Source organism: Ascaphus truei, chromosome 17, assembly GCF_040206685.1.
Source record: "Ascaphus truei isolate aAscTru1 chromosome 17, aAscTru1.hap1, whole genome shotgun sequence".
Classification (NCBI taxonomy): domain Eukaryota; kingdom Metazoa; phylum Chordata; class Amphibia; order Anura; family Ascaphidae; genus Ascaphus; species Ascaphus truei.
In genome coordinates this window covers 13,881,913-13,900,372 of record NC_134499.1, presented here as the reverse complement: position 1 = coordinate 13,900,372, position 18,460 = coordinate 13,881,913, and the positions used below count along the sequence as shown (strand labels likewise).

The 18,460-nt window shown below is 47.6% G+C and overlaps 1 protein-coding gene across 2 annotated transcripts in view; it reads left to right on the top strand.

Moving 5' to 3' along the window:
* The window catches only part of MEI1 (meiotic double-stranded break formation protein 1), a 94,899-nt gene that overhangs the window by 13,560 nt on the left and 62,879 nt on the right, over positions 1–18,460 (top strand). For both annotated transcript variants that reach the window (XM_075574021.1, XM_075574020.1), the window contains 10 exons: positions 626–737; positions 1,521–1,612; positions 3,115–3,256; positions 4,023–4,134; positions 4,927–4,987; positions 7,879–7,976; positions 9,746–9,914; positions 10,602–10,749; positions 12,099–12,392; positions 13,904–14,069. In XM_075574021.1, the coding sequence (XP_075430136.1) occupies positions 626–737; positions 1,521–1,612; positions 3,115–3,256; positions 4,023–4,134; positions 4,927–4,987; positions 7,879–7,976; positions 9,746–9,914; positions 10,602–10,749; positions 12,099–12,392; positions 13,904–14,069 (1,394 nt within the window). The remainder of the gene's footprint in view (positions 1–625; positions 738–1,520; positions 1,613–3,114; positions 3,257–4,022; positions 4,135–4,926; positions 4,988–7,878; positions 7,977–9,745; positions 9,915–10,601; positions 10,750–12,098; positions 12,393–13,903; positions 14,070–18,460) is intronic.

Below are 18,460 nucleotides of genomic sequence, written 5' to 3'. Positions count from 1 at the left end.
ACTCGATACATAACTTGCAATGCAAACACAGCTGCCGGTTCTGTGGGGCAGTGAGCGGAGAGAAGCGAGGACAAGGGGGGCCAGGGACTTAACAATAAATACACATATATTGTATAGTTTTTACAGGCAAACCCACAATGCGTTCTTCAACAAAAACTGACAAATTACTTCATCTTAACTAAGTCCACCCTCAGTGAAGTGCCGGGCTTCACCCAGAGGGGGTACTAATCATTTATAGGGTGAAAAGGGATATAATCAGATGTTTCTCTGCAGTGCCCTTGATAGCCCGGGTCATTGATCTCCGGGACCCTCCTGGGCGTAGGACTATAGTGGGGTTGGCCACAGTTCTGTGCAAGTCCTGGGTTAGTCCAGCTCCCTTTCTAATATCTTCTCCAGTTACACTATACTAAAACCTAAAACTGGACCTATAAACAGAAGAAGTAAGGAGAAGAGAGGGGTAAAGCTATTTATAGAGGGGCAGAACTCCTCCCTCCCCTGACCTCACACACCGAAGGGGCACACTTATATCATTTAACCCATAGTTGTCTACCCAAAGATTAACCTCTTCGTAGCCAAGCACAGGGGGCCTCCAGGTGACGGTTCGTGTTTATGTTACCATGCAAAGGAAGGATCACCTCAGCACCCCGGTGCAGTACTCCCAGCTGCAGGAGCTGCTCCGGAAGATACTGGAACGCTGCGCCGATCTCCCTCTGCCTCCGGTGATCCGGCGCCCGGCGGTGAGTCATCGTCTCGGGAATTTAGCGAGTAAATACTTCAGGGTCGGGTGGGTTTGTTTCCCAGGATTACTTTGACGGAAGCAGTTTGTTTATTTTATCTGGTATTTATTGAGTTACGTCAAAAATGGCACATTACGATATAACTACTGTTGTCAGTAATAAATAAAACTCAAATAATATATGATGAACTGTAGAGGTACCTACACAATATGAATGTAAATGTTTTAAGTCTTTTGTTTGGTTATTGACTATTATATATGAATGAGGGCCCTTCCTACTCAGCACAGAATGGCATCGATAAAAGTGCCTGATCCGTGGTTTACATCCCACAGGGAACCCACAAACACCAGGTTTTGGCAATCACAAATATGAGACTAAGCTTTTTAATACAGTATTTATTGCTTGGTTATCCCCAATACATGGCCATATTAAGAAGGGGGGGGGGGAGGGCTTGGAAACCACTGAATTAGATGAAGTGCGACACCTCCTGCAATGACATAGGAACAAATCAGTATAGCATCGACTGAAACCTCATTTATAAAATGCATGTATCTGTCTGATTAAAAAAAAGAGGCATTATTCATCCATGCTGGATGTGACCCATACTGCTGTGATCCTGGCACTAGAAGATAGTGCATCGCATTTGTGTGATTTATATGATTTATTATTGAATTTCCCTGTTCTGCCTTAATAATTGCCATAGATTAGCATGTAAGTGGTTAATCATCTGGTTCCTGTCCCAATAGAGTTATTAATGGGCTTTTTTCTGTACTTAATATCCAGGGTCACCCTGCAAGTAGAGACCAGGTCAAAAATATCTCCCGTCAGGGGCAGCTTCTTACCAACGCGCTGCGGGGGTTTCACAACGCCTGCCGGTAAGGAATACAGGATCTGCACACAGGGGGTATATTAAAGGGGCAGTCCCACTTCGGATAGTCAGGCAGTTCAATTTCCTAGGCGCCTCTAAATGGGGGGGTGTTTGTCAGTCATGTGTTTTCTTTCCCCGTATCCCACCCTGTCCTTATCAGAGAGACCTCTCTGGGGGAAAACCTATGGCATATGGTAACGTAATGTATAGGGATTCCTGTTTTATGTTTTTTCCTGTTATTTTAAGAAACTGTCCTGCATTTATTGTAACTGTATGTTCTGGTAATCCTTTTTCTGTAATCTAAGCACTGTATTTTTTAAATATATATGAAACAATTCTTTAATAAGTGATGCTGTGGGCTCTGAATGACCTGTTGCACGCTCTGTAGACAGTAATTTACATTTTCGGACACATTTTACTACAACAGATTGTTTGTGTGTTAAATGCATAGTTTTTTCTATAATAAACAGGGACCCTGGCAGATATATTAATGACATATTTTGCACACTTCTTGGGTGGTGGAAGCGGATAGATATGATTGCAATTGAGTAAGGGGTTAATATTAACTCATTGAAAGTACCTTGCGGATAATAAAAGTGAGTTGGCTAAAGTAGCCGTGTGCATTAGCCCTGGTTGCATATCTAAGTGATGTGCTCACAAGTGTGCTGTCTGTGACAGGTGGTATATGGGGACGGATTGAGGGGAGATATTGTTCATTTGAGGGACCTTTTGCGAAGGTGAAAAGTGGCGCTGTGTATTAACCCTTGTCCAGTATGCAGGTCACGTGCTCACAGGTGTGCCGTACGTGACAGTGTGTGGGGAGGAGAGTGTGATGGCTTTGTGTGTGGGTGGGGAGGAGTGTGATAGCTTTGTGTGTGGGTGGGGAGGAGAGTGATGGCTTTGTGTGTGGGTGGGGAGTAGAGTGATGGCTTTGTGTGTGTGTGGGGAGGAGAGCGTGATGGCTTTGTGTGTGTGTGTGGGTAGGTGTGATTGCTTTGTGTGGGAGGGTGAGAAAGGCTGGTACTTTTGGGGTTGGGGAAGGTATATGGTGTTTGTGACGAGGGTGGGGAGCGGTGAATGTGGTGTTTATGATTAAGAAAGAGGGTGAGTGCTGTGTGAGAAGGGGGATACATGTGGAGGGTGTGTTGAATAAATGATGTGTGCGGATGAATATAGAGTGTGTAAGAAGAGGGTGGGTGTGTGCTTATGAAAAGAAGGGTGAGTGTGTACGTGTGTAAGCGAGGAGGAGATGAGTGAGGTCTGAAGAGCAGAGGTGCCCTGAGTTTTAAAAAATCCTTCCGGGGTGCCCTGTTCAAAATCGATTGAGAACCCCTGATCTATCTACCTCAAACACTTATTATTTCTCTCATGTCTCCGGTGATCACACACATGACTTCCGCTTACTTTCTTATACGTCTGCCTGATGCTGGAGGAAGTACAATGCCTTGTATTGTAATTTCTGTAAGACCTGCACACGCATTTCCGCTGTTCTTTGTCTTTCTGTTGAAGGTTGGCTTTAGAGTGTCAGAGAGACCCGTCAACACAGGAGAACGCATTCACCGCGCCGAACTCCGAGAGCGAGGATACGTTAGAGACGTTTTCCTCTTTCCTATTAAAGATTTGCGACAGTCTTTGCATCCCCACTGTTATGGTACGGGCAGCTTCATCAAGTCACTGCCAATGTAAAAAAAAAAGACATTTCAACAGGGGAAAACTTTAATACAACTTATGCTGCAGCATAAAAATGACTATATGCTTCTATGCTACAGATATAGCATACATTATTACTCACGATTCCGCGATGCGCTAACCCTACCGCTTTATTACCACGATCACCATTGAAAACTGATCATGCGTGCGTTATGTCCTTAAGGTACGCAATATTTCTCGCATTATTTCCTGCGCTAACGAGGGTAATAATGTCTGCTACATCTGTACGGCATGTTCACCACGAGACAGTAAACCCCTTCTGCGTGAAGGAGTAACCGTGTATCTGTGGACCACGTACCCTACCAAACTCCGACATTGTGGCACGTTACTATTCAGAATGAATTTCACTCCTGCTATTCCCTTTCCTCGTCACTGCCTTTGCTTGTGGAACCGCACAGCAGAAACACCTTTCAATTCCCTTCACTGGTTTTTAGATTGCATATTTGTTACGTTTTTGTCAACGCCCTTTTAATTAGGATTAAGCATTTAGATACAGAAGTGAGGGGTGAGATTTACATTCTGCGGGTGAACAAGAATATTCTTGGCTGGGAAAACAGTAAAAAAAATACCTTTCTATCGATTAGAAATAAAAGTATTATTTGCCAGTCACCATGCTTTAGAAAAATGCTAAGGCAAATGATGGGGAGAATCGAAATGGATCGCACATTACTTGTATATTATTACCTTTCTTTTTTTCTTTTGCACAGAAATATTATGAAATAGCCCCAATCCCAGCAGTGATGGAGATTTTCTTCTCAGTCCTTTGTGATATGTTTGCAGTTGTGCCAAGCATGAAGGAAACATTTTCTATGAAATTGGGTATGTCCCCATGAAACGAATATGTAAAGTCTGTCTGCAAATGTTGCTTTTGACCTTTAAACACAGCTTTAATAAAGCAGACATCACAGAGGTCCCTTTTTTTAATGTACACAAAATTCTGAAGGCCCTTGCTTCTAAATCCGGTGCTCAACAGAGTTAGAAAAACCTCACAAGTCTCTTGATGAGTTGAAGAAGCCACTCTAGAGTGGCTAAATCAGTATTTCTGTCCATGTTTTTATGAAATAAACCCTTTTTTGATTAAGCATATCCCACACCTTTTTTTCTTGTGAGACGCCGTGCGCCGGTTTCCTTTCCCCCTGGGGATGCAACACCCTTTTTTTAATGTGTTTGCTCGTTTTGGATGGATTCTCATCAAAATCTAACTCAGAGGTGGCCAACTCCAACCCTCCAGGGCCACCAATAGGCCAGGTTTTAGGGATATCCCTGCTTCAGCCCAGGGAGTGTTGCCGTTGTTGGAGCTGGGAGATCCCTAATACGTGGCCTGTTCGTGGCCCTTGAGGACTGGACTTGGCCACTCCTGGTCTAACCACTAGAAAACAGCAAAACTGGTTCAACAGAAAACAACAACAAACATCCGGTTGTCTTGCTTGGGTTTTGTTTTGTTTTGTATGGTGAATCTGGTGCTGTTTTGTGCAACAATTTGACAACTGAGAGTCTCAATAAATACTCCAGCTCTTGTGTTTGCTTTACTGCTTGCCAGTCAGTTATACCATTGTCCTAACACAGGGGTTAAAGTCTTACCGATCAACGCCTTCCCCTCTGTCCCTGCAGCTTCTGCTTCTTTCATCCGATTGACACTGGAGGTGAAGTCCTCTTTATGTGCAGGGCAGAGGTGAGGTAAACCACACATTCGCGCTTTTTCATACAAGTACTCCCTTTACTGTGTGATTCAAGGCAGATTCGATCAAGTTCAGTATGCGTATATTTTTATATATATATAATCAAAAAATAAATAGATGACACCGTTCTGTGGCTAACGAAATGCTTTTATTTGTGCGAGCTTTCGAGATACACTGATCTCTTCTTCCGGCGATGTTACACGGTACTGATACCTCTACATATATATATATATATATATATACAGTGTTCGACAAACCTATACATTTGCTCGCCCCGGGCGAGTGGATTTAACATCGTGGCGAGCTCCTATTGGCCCAAGCAGCACATGTTTGGTACTAGGTGGCGAGTAGATTTTTTGGTGATTTGTCGAACACTGTGTGTGTGTGTGTGTGTGTGTGTATATATATATATATCTACTATATATTTCTGAGTTCACTGTATGTCTGCGTCCCTAGCGGCAATCTCATTGGTCCCTTGGCCTGCCCGCCCCCGCACCTCTCATTGGCCTGAGGCAGAGTGACGGGCCAAACAAAAAAAAATAAAAAACACACACACACACACACCCCCCCCCCCCTCCCCCGGTGCCCCTCACTCTCTCCCCCCTCCCCACCTCACCCAAATCCCCACGCTCTGCAACATCCCCAGCCGCACCATCACCGTGCGCCGCGGAGAGCAGCAAACTCCAGCCTCCTCCTCCCTCGCGGCGCGGCCCGGCCCTCCTGCTCTCCCCCTCACGTGCGCCGCTACCGGATAGGGGAAGCGCGGCCCGGCCCTCCTGCTCTCCCCCTCTCGTGCGCCGCTACCGGATAGGGGAAGCGCGGACCTCCTGCCTCAGGGAGCGGCCGGACGAGTGAGTGAGCGGCCTTCACCTCCCCTCACCCCCCTCCACCCCCCCTTCACCTCTCCTCCACCCCACCACCTCCCCCCCTTCCCCCCTCTTCCCCCCCCCTTCACCCCTCCTCCCCCCCCTTCACCCCTCCTCCCCCCTTCCCCCCTTCACCTCCCCTCCACCCCCCCCCCCCTCCTTCACCTCCCCCCCCACCCCCCCCCCCTTCACCTCCCCTCCACCCCCCCCTTCCCACCTCCTCCCCCCCCACCCCCTTCCCACCTCCCCCCCCCCCTCCCTTCCCACCTCCTCCCCCCCCCCCTTCCCACCTCCTTCCCCCCCCCTTCCCACCTCCTCCCCCCCCCCCCTTCCCACCTCCTTCCCCCCACACATGTAGACACACACATGTACACGTACACATACACACACATGGAGACATACACACACACATATGGAGACATACACACACACGTATACACTCACACACGTATACACACAGGTATACACACACATAATGTACACACACACGTATATACACACACACATGTATACACACACACACTTATACACACACACACTTATACACACACACACACAAACACAATGTATACACACAAACATGTATACACACACACAAACATGTATACACACATGTGTATACACACACACAATGTATACACACACATGTGTATACACACACACATGTGTATACACACATGTGTATACACACACACATGTATACACACACACATGTATACACACACACGTCCATGTATACACACACACACACATACAATGTATACACACACACACACGTATACACACACACACACACACTATCCCCAGCACCACCACATCAGCACACCGGTATCCCATGCCCCCCTAGCACACTGGCATTCTCGGCTCCCCGCCATTCCCAGCCCCCATCAACACCATCAGCACTCACACATCGCCACCTTTGCACCTCCCCCATCGGCACACCCACATCCGCACCCCCACATCAGCACCAAACCCTCCCAAATCAGCACACCGATACAATCACCATCAGTACAGCCACAGCAGCACTACCACCGCACATGGGCCATGTGGACCACTCCCCACCCAAATGCCACACCCACACCACAAACATCCCGGGCAACGCCGGGGCTCTCAGCTAGTATAGAATAAAGTATCTTGTCATCTAAATTTAGAATAGGTTGAATTTGATGTCTTTTTTCAACCTCCTCCACTATGTAACTGTGTAATTACACTAGCTTGGATTACTATTCTGGCGAATTAGGATCTTGATCATTAGGTATTGAATGTGTATGATTACCATTTAATTGTGCACGTGTAAAAGATTACTAATTGGGGTGATGTAGCAATACAAAATACAATGTTTTGTTTGTTTAAAGCATTCCACCATTTTCTGCATTTAAGAAAGTTTCGCACACCTGACACAGATTGTTTGGCGGACATTTGACTCCGCCTTAGACCAGGGGGTTTGTTTTACTTAGTAAAAGGTGAAAGAGTTATGCAGAGAGAAACAGAATTTGATACGTACTACGTTCTATTTTAGTCACATAATAATGTTTTTACTTGTATAGCGGTGACAGTGTACAAGGTGCTGCACATGGAACTTTGGCAGGCATGAGTCTGTGCCCCACAGAGCTTACAATGCTCTATGTTTTTGGTGCCTGAGGCACAGGGAGATAAGGTGACTTGCTCAAGGTCACAAGGAGCGGACATGGGGGTATTGAACCAGGGAATCTCGTGTTATTGTTATCAGTCGATACTCGGTACTCACTGAGCTTCTCCTTCAGCCTGTGGGCCCCTGTGGTTCAGGGGTAGTTATTATCAGGGTATTTTGGGATTTCACGTAACTCTTCCATAACTATTCCTAGTGACACTCCCCAAATCCCAAACTGATGCACACATGGCAAACATGTGGAGCAACGTACAGTATATTGATGAATTGAAGTGAAACAAGATGAGAATGATGCTTTTTGCTGCAGTTTTGCTCCAATATCGCTTTGTAACCTCACCTGTATGACATGTTTCTCTTTGCTTTCCTTAAGTAATCCTAATTTAAACCGGGCGTGTTCCGATTTCCTGTGCAGTTTGTGTTGCACTCTCTGGTCAGCGACAAGGGAAGGAGCGGAAGATTCTCAGAACGGTAACATTTTCTGTACATTAATCTACATTAAACATCGGTTAAACTCGATGCGCGTGCTGTATGTCTCTATTCTACCTCATCTACTATGTAACTATGTTATCACAGTGCTTATTGTAAAATCTGCAGGGCGTGTACGCATGGAAATCACATGTATGCTAGTTACAGTATACTCTACACGGGCTGTGTCAGTAGTTGGCATAGTTAACCATTTAATTGGTAATATGTTTACATTTGTAGTTGTTTTGTTTTCATGAGATGAAATCGACGGGCTTGTATCGAGTCACCAACACTGAAAAGATTAAAGTAACAGAAAATGACATATAGGTAATTAAGGGCGTCATGAGCATTTAAACCCCATATTCATGATAAGTGCAATAGCCGTGATAATTATGTCCCAAACCACTTTATTTGTGTTAGCATGAATAGGAGCTGCTCAGCGAGTACAGACACTGACTCTGATAATAACCATGACACTGAGTGTAACTCAGGGGACACTGGTTCAGTTCCTGGTGTCAGCTCCTTGTGACCTTGGGCAAGTCACTTTGTCACCAAAAGCACATGGATTGTAAACAGGGACCGTGTCTGCATACTGCGCCCTGTACTGTAATTGTGAATTGCTTTGAGTCCCATTAGGAAAGTAGCGCTATCTATATATATAAGACTGAAATAATGTTTGTGTGTGTGTATTTGCCCTGTGTGATTGGCCCTGTGTGTATTTGCCCTGTGTGGTTGGCCCACGGACGCCCCCCCCCCCTCCCTCACATTGCGTGCATCTCTTGCCCTCACTTGGAATTGGAACCTCACTTGGCAGGACCATCTCACTTGGAAGCTGACTTGCTAGGAGAACAACTTTGCTACTCAACGCTACCCACACTCCTCGGCGACCCCGGCCTCACTGCCTCACCTCTCCCCCCACACCAAAATCCCGGTCACAGCACAAACAGCCACCGCTCCTCGGCGCCGGCAAGCTCACCGCCTCACCGCCTGACCTCTCCCCCCCTGGCACTGCACAAGCAGCCGCCGCTCCTCGGCACCCACAGACTCTCACTGCCTCACCTCCCTCTCTCTCTCTCCCCACCCCACCCCCGGCACAGCACAAGCTCCTCGGTGCCAACGGCCTCACCTCTCTCTCCCGCCCCCCCCCCCCCCCCCCCCGGTCACAGCAAAAGCAGCCTCCCCGTCTCCCCCTTCCTCCGCACCGGTGAGGGGGAGGGGGGGCAACACCAGACTGACTGCCACACACACATACGAACTGCCTGCCACACACACACACTGCCTGCCACGCGCACACACACCCTGACTGACTGACGCACCCGCACACACCCTGCATGAAGCTCTAAAGGGGGGGTGAACGGGGGAGAGAGGGGAGCGGGATCATTACATCCCGGGCAATGCCGGGTATATCAGCTAGTATGAAATAAAGTTATTGTTAGACTGGTCTCAGTTTGTTAGGGATTTGCATCAGTACCGACCCTTTATATTTTTGCTTTTATAAGAGGGCTCCAAATATCATGTTATCAAGTACACAATGCTATTAGTACAGCATAATACAGGTTAAAATGGCGCTCATCCCCAGAGCCCAATACAGTGTACAAGTTACCATGGTAACCGCTGAAATGGGATAATAGGAAAACCACGGTTTTTAACACTAGCATTTTCTTATTTTGCTAGCATTATATGAGTTAAACTCCCTTCTGGGAGGATACTGCATGAATGTGTTCCCGCGCCGGCCGCAATGCATCTTCTAGCTTTTATCTTTCCTCTTGTAGAGGTGTCTGAAGTTTTGCAAAGGGGCCTAATCCACCTGGACGGCAGTGTTCCCCAAAGCCTTTCCCTTCTCGTGGAGTCCCCGAATAATCTCAGCACGGACGCGGTGCTCCGCTGCCGCCAGCATTCCCTCCTCATTATTTTCTGCGTGGCTTACGTTACAGAAGACAGGTAAACCTGGAAGTGGTCGACGGGATGACACTATCACTATTATTATCGTTTATTTGTAAAGAGCTAACATATTCCGCGGCGGGGGACAGCGTTATGTATATTATCAGAAAAAACAGTTACATACCAAATAAGGACAGACACGCGCAAGCAGATACAGAGAGGTAATGAGGGCCCTGCTCGCGAGAGCTTACACTCGGCGGAATGAGGGACAATGGTGACACAAGAAGGTAAGGTGGCTGCTCATTGTAGGATAAGGTGTGTGGCTCAGGTTAGAAGCTGACCCAGTCTGACAGATGAAGCCATTAAGGTTTGGGGGGAGGGGGGATGTTGCCTAGCGTGCAGATTGGTCTAGTCACACAGCTGGACCCAATGGGGTTGGGGGGGGGGGGAGAGTTGGATGTTAGAGGTATGCCAAATAGGCTTCCTTAAAAAGGTGCGTTTTTAAATAGCTGAAAGCTGGAGGACAGTCTGATGGGAGAGTTACTATGACACTTCTAAGCCGTGAGTTATATTGCGATTTCAGCTCTCACCTGTCATTTATCATGTGCCCAATGGAACTTGCTGTATTGCTGTAGTGGCCACATTTGCTGCAGAGAAAATGTTACCGAAGGTGAGCAGGAATTGTTATTGGATATATGTCGTGCTGCATCACCAGCGTGCGCGCTTTTATGTACCTCTTTATGGCAGGTTTATACCGGAGACTGATTTATTCTGGGCAGTAAGAGGTTTCCTCCAGTCTGTGCAGAGCCACGGCGACCATCTTTCTCCTTACGCGGTCACAGCCGCTGTTTACCTCCTGGCAGTTTGTCAAGACAAATGCGAAGCTTTGAACGGGGTACGGTCTCATTTATTATCGCGTCCCACCTGTTCTTTCCTTGGGGTTATTGCTGAAAGGCCTCGTGCTATAAGTCACAGTTTGAATGCTGATAACGTGCAGTGCTGTTTGCTCAGCAGTATGAGCCCATAGAGCCGGGTGGGAAAGTTGCCTGAGTGTTCATTTGATAGAGCATTAAATCTCGCTAGCGTCAAGATCTGACTCCAGCCCTAAAACACCCCCATAAACCTGCTCCTGAGCTGTGTGAGGGGAAGCGCACCGCAAATGTCTTCAGATCGCCTTATTTGAATGTATTTTCTGTTCTTTTTGCATTTTATTGTCAGATTTCGCTCAGTTTGTCTGTTTCTTCCCTGTCGTCTACAGAAAACCTTCAAGAAAAATCATTTAAAGCAGCACTTTGCTCTGTCTGATTTGTAATTTTTATTTTGGGGGGGGGGGGTCGTGGGAGATTATTCACTGCGTTGCCGCTAGCAAGTCCCGCTAAATCCCTCAATGCGGTGGGGTGCGCGGGGGACCCAGCCGGCACAAGAAGTTGGGCGCTTTGGCGGCTATTGGTTGGGCCCAGCTTCTCGAGTCCGGCTGCTGGTGTTGGAGCCTCTGTAGAGACCACAGCAGAGAAGCCGTATCCACCCCACCCTCCAAGGTTAAGTTCTTGGTGGGTGGAGTGGAAGAATTAAGTAATATGGGGGGGGGGAAGACAGAAGGATGGTGAATGAAAGAAGACGGGGGGGATGAGGAGGGGGGGAGAGAGGAGGGGGCCATTGTGAGAGGGGGAGAGTGAGATAGGACGGGGGAGTGAGGGAGGCAGTAGGAGAGGAGGGGGCAATTATGTGCGAGGAGGGGGGAGTGAGAGAGGGGGAGGAGTTAGAGAGGAGGGGGGCAGTGAGATAGGAGGGGAGGAGGGGGAGGTTTGAGAGCTGAAGGGGAGCGAGAGAGGAGGGGGAGGAGTGAGAGGAGGGGGAGGTTTGAGAGCAGAGGGGGAGGAGTGAGAGGAGGGGGATGAATGAGATAATAATAATAATGACGGTATTTTTACGAAAAATTGGCTTGAAATTTTTTTCTTTGGTTCGAAGTAAAAAATGCGTTTCTTGTACTGGGTCGCGAAAAAAAAAGTTGGAAAAACACAGCGCTACGTGTCTCCCAGCACCGAAAGGTCTCTTATATCAGAAGGCTGGTTATTAAATATGGCCCTTATAACAGTCCTTTGTACCACGGAGGTGAGCAGTTAACCTTGGCCAAATATTGTCCTATTTTCCAAGGTGACCGCATAATAATAATTTTTTTTTTTTAAGTAGAGACGAATCCTTCTTTACGAAGTCGTCTCCCGTGTTTGATTTATTCCCCTCCAGGCGTCGCTGAATGGGATATGTAGGATCTTGGAGGGGGCCCCAGACCTGCGACTCATCTACTCCCACCATCCTCTCTTCCTCAAGTTCTTCCTGCGCTATCCCCAGCTGCTGGAAAGGTTTGGCCGCGCAATCATGGAGCTCTGGATTTCCCATGAAGAGTATGGTCAGATCGACAACGAGGAAGTGTCCTCCGGAGCCTCCGACGGGACCGAATCAAAGACCCCTGACCAGTGTATTTCACTCCCATTGCTGAATATACTGCACGCCAATCCCAACTCCATGCTTATTTTACTGGTGTGTTACCTGGTTATAGAGTAACGACTCGCGAGGCGCATTTGCTGTTAAATCTACACTCAGGCCTCTATTCGGCATGCGTGCAAGATTTATTTTCTGTGCTGGAGGTGAGTTCAGTTCCTTTTCAGATGAATGGGACCCAAATCTCCAGCACAGATGGGGCAGTTTCATAGCATATTAAATAGGGGTCTCAGGGACATATGCATCAAGCGCTGGTATGGGTTATGTAACCTGTTCTGGCATTAACTTCCGTTTTCTTGAATGGGAGTTAGTGATGGAACAGGGCGCTATCCCGTACCGGCGTCCTGAATAGGGTGACGTTACGCGCGCCTGCCACAGAGGCGATTTATGGCCTATGGGGAGCCGTGGTCGTGACGTCACGGAGCTGGTTTGCCCTCATTGGCTGAACCGCTCGCGTGACCCGGCCGTCGCGCAACCAAATTAAATATTTTTTTGTCTGCTCGATGATCGCGTGCGGTCGCACGCTCTATGGCCTGCCTCATAGAGGCACGCCCCATTTTGTTCGCGCGCGCGTAGTCGCGCTAAATATGGCTGCTGCCTTAATCCGTCTTGAACTGCCTCGGCAACACAAACGGTAAGTCTTGCTACATCTGCATATGGGGGGAATGCACTGCCTTGCTGTGTGAGTTATCGCACCATGTTAAGAGTCAAGAGCAGCTCACGTGGGATGGAGATGAGAGGACCTGTATCGGAGGCTGGTGAGTCCTATATGGGATTAGTTTATATGGACTGACATCCGACACACTGCAACCGGAAAGAGGAAGCAAATGGGAAGAGAGCAAAACGTGTGTGTAGAGGGATCGAATAAAACCGTATATAAAGATAGCAGAGTAACGCGAGTCATTAATAAGTAGAAGGCAGCAAAGCTAGAGCTGAACGGCTGATCTTCTGAAGAAGCCGTGTTCTTGAAGGTTTATGTATAATAAAATAGACAAAGACCGTATTGAGTTAAAGCTGCAGTTCAAGCAATATCCAGCATGTGTGTTTTTTTTAATAAATCAGTTCTGTAGTAAGAAAAAATACTTTTAGCATTTTCTGTTTTAAAAAAAACAACTTTGAAAGACCAATTTTCTTGTATTCTATTTTAGCAACCATTTGCTAAGGCACTGCCCCTTCATGTCCTGTCACAAGCCCTGGCACACCCCTTTGTCAGCCCTGCCCTCCCTCTTGCACATGTCAGTGCAGGAGTGCTCATGAATATTCATGAGCTTCCACTGAGTGACAGAAACAGAGGAAATACATTCCCCATATTTAAAGATGTCGCCAAACTTTGCCGATCAATAGACGGAGAACGAATTGACCTGCAGCTATACAGTTCTTTAGGTAAGCAGAGATTGCCCACATGAAACTATTGAAGTTAAAAAAAAAACCTAAACAAATAAAAGGGAGCTTGAACTGCAGCTTTAATACAACGAATGCCAAACGAGAACCTGGTTCTCATCAGGGACAGGCCTCAGAAGTACAGTAAAACAACATTCTCTCTATTGCAGGATCTCATTTGTACTGGCCCAGTGGAATTGGCCCATAAAGTCCTTGTGATATTAAAGACTTTCTTGACGAGATATGACGACTCCCTTATCTCGGATCTACTTCGCAGCCGGCTCCTGCAAGTGTTGCAGAGGATTCTGGTAGTGAACAGCTCCGCTGGGTTACAAGGTAAGTGTTACGGTCGCGTATGTTGCTATGTACTGCCCAGGAGACAGACCTGCTAGGCAGAGGTGGAGAGTAGAGACCGGCCTGTACCTGGGATCTGAATCCTGAATCGGTAGAATAGTGGGGTCTGGTTCCGGGGTCAGGGCAGGAGAGAGGCAGAATTGTCGAGGTGAGGTGGTCTGGTAGCAGGCAGGGGTCTAAGGCAGGCAAGACAAGGCTTCCAGCAGGAGACTAGGCAAGGAGTACTTTGGACAGGCCTGGAGAAGAGGGGAATGGAAACCTTATAAAGGGAGAAGACAGATGAGGGCAATCGGCTCAGGAAAAGGTTGACCTCCTGTCTCGGCGGCCATGTTGGTAAAGGCAGGCAAAGTCTGAAAGCATCCATGTTGGAGATCCTCATAGTAAGATGAAGACACGCATGTAACTGTGAGAAGGTTACATGTCTGATGCACTGTAGATCTGAAGGAGTAGGATGGTTTAGTGGACAGGCATTAGCGACCTTTCGCCACCACCGTTCATCCACCAAGGACTGTCAGCTGCCGGCCGTTTCGCCACTAAGGTAAGTGATTAGCATTACCATTAAAGGTTCACTTTAGTGGGTTAGGGTAAGGGGTTAAGGTTTTTCGGGTAAGAAGTACGATTAGGGGGTTAGGGTAAAGGGCTAAGGTTTTTAGGGAAAAGATTAGCGTTAGCATTAAGGGTTAAGGAAGGAGTTAAGGTTATGGAGCTTTATGGTAAGGGGTAAGGATAGGGGGTTACTGTAAGAGATGTGTGCAGAGGTACATTTAATGGAGACCGATTAGGGTGAAATTAAATCTCGGCTTTATTGCGCCTGTTCCTTTAACAAGGCAAAACATACAACAACAAACAAAATAAAGGCCTATTCCACTTTGGAGAATAACTAAACCTTTACTCCAGCCCTTTCTAACTTGGTGGGTAGCTTAGCTGGTTACCACCCTAAATACACACACACACACACACACACACACACACACACACACACACACACACACACACACACACACACACACACACACGTCCAACAAGAAAGTCTCTTATCTGTTTCTGTTGTTGTTGCTGTAGGGGAATGCCTCTCTGTTCACCTGGATCAGCATCCCTGTGTGCTATGGCACTCTGTGTCCAGGTATAGAGGTCTTGTCCCCTTGTCTTGCTGTCAGCATACAGTCCTTCTGTGTGCATCAAGACATCCGATTTTCCTCAGGTCAGCCCAGTTGTGGGCTAATGAAATCTCTGCAGTCCTATTTCTCCTTATGTCAGCCCAAATGTGAGATAAGGAATCTCTCTCCTGTTTCTCACATCAGGCTTTTCTAAAAGTCCTAATCAGCCACGTGGAATCTGGTTGATTGCCTGTGTGCAATTAACCAGCGCACTGCTGGATTTAGAGGCATTTTCTCTCAAACAGTGATAAGTCCCTGTTACTGTTACCTTATGTCCCGGGGACTATACGGTAGCGGTGGAGTGGAGGCGGCGGTGGCATGTCCTAGACCGGGCATTAGGTCAGGGCTCAAAGAGAGTGAAGGATTTCATCAATACAATGTGCTCAAACCTTGCCCACCCTCCCGACACCTTTTTATATGCAGGGGGTCCCCAGAGCTAAACTGCGTTTATTTCAGTGACAGAGACCCGCTTGTTCCTGAGATGCCTGGGCCACTTACTCCTTACATGTGGCGCCACTTACTCCTTGGTTGTTTGAAGCCCATGAGGGCCAATGGGAAGCCATGGCAGATGATTTTAACGCTGTGTTGTTTGCCCTGCGGCGTTGGGGTGCTACAGGTGACCACTTCCCTGCTAAGTATCTCGGGAAGCAGGGGGTCACCAGATCTGAAAGGTACGCAGTTCACCCCTGTAGACCCGCAGCTTCCAATCTCCAAGTGTAGTAAGACTTGCTGTCCTCGGCGCCGCGGACGAACAAACGAGAGACCGCAGCGCTGGGGAGAGTGCCTGTCGCGGTGGAGCTGCAGGGGGTCCATGCTTCCCACTGAGACCGGGAAAAGGGAGAGCAAAAAGCGCACCAGCACAAACGGAGCAGGAAGAACCCAGGACAGAAAAATGATTAAAAGGGCACTTTAATGTGGCAAAAGACCCATCCAATGCATTTCGAACGTCGCGACGTTCGAAATGCATTGGATGGGTCTTTTGCCACATTAAAGTGCCCTTTTAATCATTTTTTTTGTCCTGGGTTCTTCCTGCTCCGTTTGTGCTGGTGCGCTTTTTGCTCTCCCTTTTCCCTGTATTGCATTGAGTAGCTGCACAGCCTGCCTGCCTGCCCTACCAGGATGTGAGTACTTGTATATTTTTCAGGGGAACCTGCCAATGAGACTGATGGTGAGTGGGTTGCACCACACACCACCTGTCTTCAGGAGGATAGTACCCATTATATGACACAATAGGTACTATATTAATTGTTAGTACCCTGGTATAGTGGTCTGGCTTATTATCATTTTGAGATATACCTGCATTTGAGCGCTTCAGCTATTTTCCATATTCCCACTGAGACCCCCCGCTGGGGTAATCCTTAGGTGCCGCGCCAAAGACAGTAAGTAACGTGATAAAACTAAATACTGCAAACCAACAGTACAGAGCTACAAATTCTCTTCCCTACCTCTTCACCTTCATCTCTTTGTGTCGTGGGATTGCTGCTTTAAATGTCTGTACATTATAATGATTCAAAAAGCCCAGTTCCCTTGTGCATGCAAACACAAACCTTTCTGCAAATATCGGGTTCTATTAGAAATAAAGAAGCCCCCTTTAAAGTAAGTGCACAATATAAAAATACTAATGCACGCCATAAACAAATGTGTTCAATTTTCAAAGCGGTTATCATGGTATATTTTTGATGGCTTTGTTAATAATTGAACCCATTTTTGAGTGATGAGCATTAATATTCTTCATGTTTAATTGTTCTAATGGAAGATAGTATTACAGCCTTTTCCTTCAGATACTGGAATAGGTTTTGCTGACAAAATGGGATGGTAACATTTGCCGTTAAGAGTGATCTGTGCAGAATTCAAAACCGGTGATTGATGGGCTGTCTTAGTGTAGGAAACTGTATTAGTGTAACTGTAATAGTGGCAGGAAATGTAACTGATGAGTCTGTGCATACTGGAGGGAAAAGTAGTAATTACTGCAGAGCTCCAACAAAAATTTGGAGAGCGAGTGAAGATGTTGCTGGTGTAAACCATTGCTTCTCCCCGCTCACAACTGCTTAATGAGCGTGGGCTGATAAATCCAGTACTGTCCCACGCCTATCCTGTGCTGATAAATACAGTACTGCCCGCTCCTCTCCTGTGCTGATAAATACAGTACTGCCCGCTCCTCTCCTGTGCTGATAAATACAGTACTGCCCGCTCCTCTTCTGTGCTGATACATACAGTACTGCCCGATCCTCTCCTGCGCTGATACATACAGTACTGCCCGCTCCTCTCCTGCGCTGATACATACAGTACTGCCCGCTCCTCTCCTGCGCTGATACATACAGTACTGCCCGCTCCTCTCCTGCGCTGATATACAGTACTGCCCGCTCCTCTCCTGCGCTGATATACAGTACTGCCCGCTCCTCTCCTGCGCTGATATACAGTACTGCCTGCTCCTCTCCTGTGCTGATACATACAGTACTGCCCGCTCCTCTCCTGTGCTGATATATACAGTACTGCCCGCTCCTCTCCTGTGCTGATACATACAGTACTGCCCGCTCCTCTCCTGTGCTGATACATACAGTACTGCCTGCTCCTCTCCTGCGCTGATATACAGTACTGCCCGCTCCTCTCCTGTGCTGATAAATACAGTACTGCCCGCTCCTCTCCTGTGCTGATACATACAGTACTGCCCGCTCCTCTCCTGCGCTGATACATACAGTACTGCCCGCTCCTCTCCTGCGCTGATATATACAGTACTGCCCGCTCCTCTCCTGTGCTGATAAATACAGTACTGCCCGCTCCTCTCCTGTGCTGATATATACAGTACTGCCCGCTCCTCTCCTGCGCTGATATACAGTACTGCCCGCTCCTCTCCTGTGCTGATAAATACAGTACTGCCCGCTCCTCTCCTGTGCTGATACATACAGTACTGCCCGCTCCTCTCCTGCGCTGATACATACAGTACTGCCCGCTCCTCTCCTGCGCTGATACATACAGTACTGCCCGCTCCTCTCCTGCGCTGATATACAGTACTGCCTGCTCCACTCCTGCGCTGATACATACAGTACTGCCCGCTCCTCTCCTGTGCTGATATATACAGTACTGCCCGCTCCTCTCCTGTGCTGATACATACAGTACTGCCCGCTCCTCTCCTGTGCTGATACATACAGTACTGCCTGCTCCTCTCCTGTGCTGATATATACAGTACTGCCCGCTCCTCTCCTGCGCTGATATACA